The following is an 8,384-nucleotide window of genomic DNA, read 5'->3' as shown; positions in this document are numbered from 1 at the left end:
GATAGTGTGTTTATAATATCATTTTATGTAGATATCCACATTTATTTAATATTTATCTTCAGCAGTTTTTATTGAAAATGCAATATTTTATATCTCAAAAACCTGATGTGATAGACAAAAACTGATGCCAGATTTGGAATCAGCACCCCAAAATTACCTTAAAACCGTTTGAAAACCTTATGCTAGAAAAAGTGTGTTGACCAGTGTTATCTAATGATTATTCCACCCCCGCGCCCGAACGCTGACTTGGTACATTCCAACTGTGAGCCAATCACAATCCTTCTTGCTCCTCCCCCCTCCGTGTGTACGAGGAATGGTAGAGTCTCCCGTGAGGCCCCGCCCTGCGCGCTGATTGGTCGGTTCGTACCCCGCGTCGGTTTTTCCGCTTTTAAAAAATATCCCCTCAAGTTCACGAAATCCCAAACTCGACGGTAAAACATCACCAAATCTATCGATAAAACCATTAAACCAGCGCGCATTCAGCTTCAAACTCCGCGGCGCAGACGCACGGGTAAGAATTGCACTTTTACGCGGTGTTTTTTTTAATGTTTGCCGGCCTCTATCGATCACTGCAGCGCCTCGGACGAGCGAACGGCGTTCCGAGGGACGTCAAACGGAGGGAGACGGAGCGGTGAAATCCGGCGGATCGTCGTCTCGTACGTGGTGAAGTATGTGTCAGCAAGCCACTGTAACAGTGAACGGCGTGGGGATGCCTTCATCCAGCAGTGGATTCATCGCGGTTAACGATCGGCGATCAATATGTAGTAATATACGTTAACGCGTAGGCTTTAGCGAGCAATTTTAATCGAGGGGTTTGTGTTACATCGCGTAAGTATAAATGTGTCGTAACCTTGTTGGTTCTTTCGGTAAAGTAACGTAGACTGGAAATAATAAAAATAAAATATAATAAAATAAAAATAAAACATAATAAATAATAAAATACAATTCTCACGACGTTTTGGCCACAACGCAAGCAGCCGTCCTCAGCTGAAGAACAGGGAGGGAAATAATAAAATAATAAAAAATAAAATAAAGCATAATAAAATAAAATAAAACAATTAAATAAAATAATATAAAATAAAATTCTCACGACGTTTCGGCCACAACGCAAGCAGCCGTCCTCAGGTGAAGAACAGGTCTGTCGGAAAGACCGCGTCCCAATGAACACCACCAAGCTTGGCAGCGTATATTTAATCTGGGTTAAAGGAGGAGAGAGCCTTGACAAAGGAGTTGACATATCAACAGAGGAATTTAGCATATTTATGGGAAATGCAGATATGGGATTAGTCACTACTTGTGGAATGTGGAGGTGGTGGGGGGGGGGTCTCAAAGTCATATTATGCTCGTGTATTATGTAGGATTAGCAGTGATAAAGGGAGGAAGTAGGATTAGCAATAATAAAGGGAGGGAAATTTTAATAGTAAGGAGCTGCAGCAGCCAAACCACCACGTAAAAAATACCCTAAATATAAACTACATCAATATCAATATCATCAATATACTCTCCAATAAGCTGAGCTACTAACAATAACCCTCCACCACCCACTAACATTTGTTACTTAAACAGAACGTGCCAGTTAGTGGGCCTGACGTGGTAACTAATTGTCGCGTTCTGTGTACGTGACACATTTACACTTACGCGAACTAGTGATATATAATGCAGTTCTGTTTACGCCATTGACCAGAGTGGTGAAGTATGATGACATGAACCTCACCGTGCGTTTACAGGGAGGCCTCCATCCAGCAGTGGATTGACAAACATGCTGTTACGTACTGTCGTGACAAGTGTATTGAATTGTTGTGATTCGAACCGGAGTTGGGTAATGAAAGATCATCTAATCGAGAAGCAAGCTTCTAAGTCTTGTACACATGAGTTTGAGTCCCAGTCAGGGTCAACATAGCCATCATTATCGTTATCAGCTCTCCAGGATCAATAATAGAGACGCAAATCGATCAGACTGCACCACTTTTTTTTCGGGGCATACCGATTCAGAATTCTCAGCAGTCTCCAACTCTTATTATCCAGTATATCTCTCTGGTGCCTCTATGTGATTTGAAGGGGAGCCATTGCCCGAAACGTCGTCTGTAATATACTTTTCCTTTTTAAGGCTGCAGTGTTGTTGACAAACGTGTTGAGATGTTTTATTGTTTGGGCTTGTGCACCACTGCCAACGCAGCATCGCCAAGTGATGCCGCCAGTTATCGTTAAGTTCATAAAACATCACGCATCGAACCGCGTGTGGAACGAGAGTCGATTGTATTCGCTGACTTTGCCGCATGTCGTGTGGAAAGGTTTCACGTGACCCCACCAGCCACCAGAGGCCACTAAATTATCCACAAAGTGAACAAAATCGGTTATTCAATCGCGACCCAGAGTATTGACACCTGATCAGGCTAAGAGTAAATAGTTGGCTTGTATAGAACAGGAGTTGGCAACCAAAGTAACAAGAAGAGACATTTTTTTTTTTTATTCTGTAAAAAATAGCCGCGTTTGGTTCCGGAGCCACAGGTTTTAAACCCCTGGGATAGAACCAACTGCGAACTGGCCATGGAGACTTGTGTGTTTTTGTTTTCCTGTATTGGGAGAAACTAGTTTTAAACAGGGCTTCCCTGTAATCAGAACACATTGATCTCAACCCTTCAGCTCTCCGGGGTATACTCTGAAATAAGTGCACAACTTTATCTGTGATGAACGCTGCACTTTCCGTCATGAACGAGGGAGGCGCAGGGATAAACGTTCGATTACGTTGGAATCGATCTGCAGACGGCGGTCTTCTCGCACGGCCAGCTCTGTGTCGCTTTATCTCGATCCCGTAATCCCAAACAGGTGAAAGTCCGCATTGAACTGAACCCCCAGCAAGGCCATCTACTTAACGACGAGAGAAAATTCACACGAAATGTCGTTTTCAATTAAGTCTTCCAGGTATAAATGATATAAGCTTTTAATGAAGAAATACAATTATCTAATTCAAAACATAATACAATTCAAAGATGTTTCATTTTAAAACTTCAAAACGGAGCATCGGGTGCTTGCGTGAATGCGTCGCTCGTGTGCAATTTTTTTGTGACTTTCCCGGCCAAAGGCTGTAAATGGTTGTGAGGGGCGCCATAGGCGTCCCCGAACAACCCCGCGTATACAATGAGTACCAATTTCTGGGAAGGCCAAAGTGGTTGCTTTATGGTGTGTTTTGTCCCTGTCATGGGAATGTGGAATTTCAACCACTGGCTCAGGGCTGTAAATGAGAAATCATCACTTTACCCATCATTTGAGCATTTTGAGGTGTTGAGGTGGCCAGGAGATAGCAATGCAGCAATGGATGCTTGACTATCTGTGCAGGCCCTTCTAGTGTTATCGCCTCCTATGATGCGGTGGGTTTTCTCCAGGCACTCCGGCTTGCTCCCACATGAAGCAAAACGCATTAATGGCATTGTCCAAACATCCACAAAGTAGCGGACCAAAATAAGTTAAAATTGTAAAGGTTGCTAATAGCTGCATTCTTGTGAATCAACCAGGGCTGCAGAGCTGCTCCCACACCTCACTGCCCCGGGTCTCACTGCTGGAGCGACACGCGGCGGGACGACGCCATGACGGCCCAGGATGACTACGATGAGCTGCTCCGTCTCTACGAGCTCAGGGAGACCATCGGCTCAGGCAAGGCGACTGCTCCACGTGCTGCCTTTCTGCTCTTCCTGGCATTTTCCCCATTTGTACGGCGCCTGCCTTCCTCGTCCTATTCCCCCACTCATTCCTGTCCTAGGCCATTTCCACATTCACTCTAGAGGCCTTCATATCCTGGTTTACCACTTCCCATTCATGTGAGGTCTGCCTTCCCGGTCCTCTTGCTCATTCAGGAGTGCCACAGTGTTGAGATGTTAAATACCTTGCCAGGTATACAGGAGGTCGTGGTTCAATCCCACCCCTGATGCCTGTATATTTGGAGTTTGCGTGTTCTCTCTTCCTGTGGTTGTGTGGATTTTACTCCGGGTCCTCTGGTTTTTTCTTCCACATTTAGAACAATGCGTATTAAGCTACTATAAATTTCCACACGATAGACCACTTTGTTGAGCTATCATTTGTGGCCAGGTCGTTTCTGAAAAGAGCCATACAGCTCTGGGCCTTTCCTGGTAAAATAAATTTTTTGTTTGAAATGTTTAGTCATTCATTCCAGTCCTGGGCTACTCCGCACCCACTCAACAGTCTTTCATATCCTGGTTCACCATTTGCATCCACCTCTTTCGAGGCCTGCCACTCGCTCTCCACCCTGGTGCTTCCATGTTCATCACCTTTCTTCCCATGTGCTATTCCTGCAACAACCTTGCGCCCATCTACCCTTGCACATATTTTACTCACCTGCCCTCCTCCCTGTGTCTCCCGCACCAGCTACCAAGGCTAACTTAATGATGGAATGATTCACAGTCCCTGCGAGTCTATGAATCGCCACAATTCGGGATCACGGTTTGGGGTCACGGATGAGCACTTTTTTGGTACATTTTCAGGAATCCTCACGTTATTTTTGCCCCCCCTCTCCCGCTCACCCCTCTCCCCAGGTGGGTTTGCCAAGGTAAAGGTCGCGCGTCACCTGCTCACGGGGGAGAAGGTGGCCATCAAAATCATGGACAAGGCTGAGCTTGGGGTATGTGCGTGTGTATGTGTGTTTTGTTCTGCACTCAACACACCAGCGCTTTCCCTGAGAGTCATGCAATTGCATTCAACAACACTTGTTCAGTTTAAGTGGCGATGTAATGGTTAGCCTGCCGTACCACGATATGTGCGCCCTTCGTTTTGATTTCTGGCCATACCCGTCGGTTGTAATTGCAATCCCAACCAGGCCTGGGACTCCTGTAGGTCAACTCAGCTGGAATTGAGTACCAGCTGTTATGTGTCAACTTCAGCCCTGTGGAGATAAAGGGAGTGATTATGGCTATAATATTCCTTTTGTATGCAATCCTGACCATAATCTGGGTTCTCTAACAGTGCTTGCCCCTCGTGTCTACCATGCAAAATAAATGTTTAGGGTTAGTGTGTGTGAGCAAGATTGGCGTAGTGGTTCATGCGCTGTGCTACTGCACGATTTCAGTTATCACCCATGGGTAAAATTAGTGGCAACTGAACCGAACTTGTCCTGGTTCTCTCGTAGGTCGACTCAGCCTTAAATGAGTATCTGGTGGAGTGTGCAAACATCAGCACTGTGAAGACAAAGGTGGTTGGGCGTTGTGGTGGCCACTTTCTCGTCTAACATGGAAACTTCAACAGGTGCTTCTGAACAGCACTTGACTCCACAGTCTGTAATACTGCATGAGCAATCTGTGTGGGTGTGTTTGTGTGTTTGTGCAGGATGATTTGCCACGAGTGAAGACCGAGATAGAAGCCATGAAGAGCCTGAGCCACCAGCACGTGTGTCGTCTCTACCAGGTGATCGAGACAAAGACGAAAATCTTCATGGTGCTGGAGGTGAGAAACAGTCACCAGTAGTGAGTCACTGTCCACATCCCCTTCCAGAGAGAGTCCATTACTGATGATAATATGATAATATCCTAATTACCTGGGGGCTACAGTAAATAATGACAGCTTAAGCCCCCGCCCCTGACTCCACATGCCGCCCCCCCCCCCTGCATCCCTCCTCCCTTGCTCTTACCCTATATAATCGCTTGTCACATACAGCTCTCTCTGCCCACTACAGTAAAAATTTTTTGCTGGGGTTGTCCCACCTGATGACGGAAGCTTGTGTTGCCTCCGAAACGTCGTGATTTAGTTATTTTTTATTTTATTTTCACCTACGTGACTTTACCGAAAGAACCAAAGAGTATGGATCCTTGCAGTCACGAAAACTTCAAATCTAGGATGATAATGCCCTTCGTTTTCCCAGGAAAACCTCACTGAATGTCAAGGCTATGTCGGCAGGAAGGTGTGTTACATTGGGACGTTTGGCCAAATACATTAATGAGTGTTTGGCTTTGTGTGAGAAAAAGCCAGATAACCCAGAGCTATCTCAGCGAATGATGTAAAGAAGAGCTTCATCACTAACGAGGCTTGGTTAAAGTATTTTGCCCGTAGCTTCGCCAGGCGCAAAATTGCCAGAGAGTCTCACGGCGTGTGCCTGTCCCACAGTACTGCCCGGGCGGGGAGCTATTCGATTACATCATCGCGCGGGACCGCCTGCCCGAGGAGGAGGCACGTGTCTTCTTCCGGCAGATCGTGTCGGCCATCGCCTACGTCCACAGCCAGGGATTCGCACACCGTGACCTCAAGCCGGTGAGAGGCACACGAGGCTGTGTCGACTGGCCGCCTTAGTCCATCTGTCCATCAGAGGTCGCAACCGGGTACCCGATACCCGTACCCTACCCGATACCCGGCTACCCGTACCCGGCCGGGTACGGGTACCCGTTTGCGACCCTGGTGCGGCCGGGTACGGGTAGACCGTGAGTCACTGGTGAGTAACTGTTTGTCACTCATTTCCCAACGTCTTGTCTCTTCTCACAATTCAAGTTCCTAGAATCAACCCACCCGCACCTGCAACATGGCTTCATCCCAGAGGTCGCAATCAGGTACCCGATACCCGTACCCTACCCGTACCCGGCTGGGTACGGGTAGGGTACGGGTACGGCCAGGTATGGGTACGGGTACCCGTTTGCGACCCTGGTGCAGCCGGGTATGGGTACCGGTAAGGAATCAAAACCCGTTTGCGACCTCTGCCATCCATCCTTCTGCCTCTGTCTTTCTGTTCCTCATTCCGTGTCTTTCTGTTGCTGTCTCCTTTATTTTCCCTCTCCGTCCATTCTTCTTTGCTTGTGTCCTGCGGTATGGTCCTTCCATTCCACTGTGCCGTCCGCCAGTTTCTGTGTCCTTCCTGTCCTTTTTTGCACCCTTGGAAGTGAGCTGGTTCCATCTCTAAGTTGTAATAATCATAATAAGAACAAACTTTATATTCATCGTTCTGTCCTTTTCGCTCTTTAATCACTCTTCCACACGCAAGTGCATGGTCTTCCTAACTAGGCCGCTTGTTGAGCACATACCTTTTCCCAGTGGGCATCTTTAACTTTTAAAGATTCCTGCAGTGGTGCGTGGTGAAAGCTTGACAGAAGAATGCTCAACACGCAGCCTGACCTGGAAGACCACGCTTGGATCACGAGTGGCCATGGAAAAAAACAATGTGTGAGGATCACTCTCCCGCTTCGTAACTGCTGGACATCCGTGAAAAAGAGCTTCATAGCTCACTGATTTCTGACTGTGACTCCTCCTGCAGGAGAACCTCCTCATCGATGAGAACCACAACCTCAAGCTCATCGATTTCGGGCTCTGCGCTCGTCCCAAGGTGGGGGGGCGGAGGATACGTGGTGGGATGGGTAGGGGTCTCTTTATAGTGACGCAGTGGTTGTGTTGTTTATGTCTGTGTGCCGGTAGTGGCGTGATTGTGTCTTTTTGGTGGTGTGGTTGTGGCAGTGTTTTAGTGTGATAGATATCTGTAAAGCGTTCGTGGTGTTGTGGATCTTTGTTGTTGTTAGCTTGTGTTGTTTGTGCCTATATAGAGTGGTGGGGTGCATTTAATGTTGGCGTGGTTGTGTTCCGGTATATTAGTGGTGGTGCAGTTGTGTCTGTGCTGGTGGTGTATAACAGTGAAGCGAGCGGTTGCCTCTGAGAGTATAGCGGTGCGAGTGTTGGCCCGTGTGGCAACGTGTCCGTGTGTTGACACCAAGTTTAAAGCGTACGCTGCTGCGCTGGTGGAATGGCTGTGTTGGCATTGTGCGTCGCGGTTGCAGGGCGGGCTGGATTGCCACCTGGAGACCTGTTGCGGCAGCCCGGCGTACGCTGCACCAGAGCTCATCCAGGGAAAACCCTACTGTGGCTCGGAGGTACGAAACACGCGCACAACGATTTACGTCTCCCCCTTTCACGTCGTTTCACAAATGCAGTGCAGTCTGTTCTCCTGTAACGCGGTAGTTGTCTGTCTTCACCTGAGGACGGTTGCTTGCATTGTGGCCGAAACGTCGTGAGAATTATTTTATTATGTTTTATTTTTAAATCCTTTATATTAAGTTCGCTTGCTTGCTTAGGACCGTGCAAATCTTTCGGTCGTTTTTTAACCCACGTCCTGTGATCCAATCGAGCTGACATTTTCCACACAGACTCGTTGTGCGTGACAATTAATGTTCGTGAAAATTTTTTTCCAAAATTTTACATTTTTTAGGACAAAGATATTATATTTAATTACCAATTGCTTAATGGTGCAATGCAATCATCTGACCCATAGGTGGCAGCCATCTCAAGCCAGAGGACGAGAGGACTCTAGCCGCCACGCATATAAAGGATTTATAGTGAAAAACTTTGTTTTTACGGGTTATACTTATTATAATTTTATTACTTCCCTTCTACGTGACTTTACCGAA

General features: G+C 47.0%; 1 protein-coding gene across 5 annotated transcripts in view; it reads left to right on the top strand.

Moving 5' to 3' along the window:
* The first annotated feature begins 373 nt into the window (after positions 1 to 373).
* The window catches only part of LOC133354409 (maternal embryonic leucine zipper kinase-like), a 28,856-nt gene continuing 20,845 nt past the window's right edge, over positions 374 to 8,384 (top strand). For 3 of the 5 annotated variants that reach the window (XM_061571221.1, XM_061571220.1, XM_061571217.1), the window contains exons 1-8: positions 374 to 431; positions 576 to 668; positions 3,513 to 3,651; positions 4,548 to 4,633; positions 5,335 to 5,451; positions 6,109 to 6,252; positions 7,244 to 7,312; positions 7,758 to 7,850. In XM_061571221.1, the coding sequence (XP_061427205.1) occupies positions 3,585 to 3,651; positions 4,548 to 4,633; positions 5,335 to 5,451; positions 6,109 to 6,252; positions 7,244 to 7,312; positions 7,758 to 7,850 (576 nt within the window). In that variant the 5' untranslated portion in view covers positions 374 to 431; positions 576 to 668; positions 3,513 to 3,584. Of the gene's footprint in view, positions 512 to 575; positions 669 to 3,512; positions 3,652 to 4,547; positions 4,634 to 5,334; positions 5,452 to 6,108; positions 6,253 to 7,243; positions 7,313 to 7,757; positions 7,851 to 8,384 lie in introns of all 5 variants that reach the window. The other 2 variants (XM_061571219.1, XM_061571218.1) reach the window with 2 other exon arrangements.

Source organism: Lethenteron reissneri, chromosome 47, assembly GCF_015708825.2.
Source record: "Lethenteron reissneri isolate LAM-NWPU_2019-01 chromosome 47, ASM1570882v1, whole genome shotgun sequence".
In the NCBI taxonomy this organism is placed as follows: Eukaryota; Metazoa; Chordata; class Hyperoartia; order Petromyzontiformes; family Petromyzontidae; genus Lethenteron; species Lethenteron reissneri.
The sequence above is the reverse complement of the archived record's forward strand: the minus strand, read 5'-3'. Positions and strand labels throughout refer to the sequence as shown.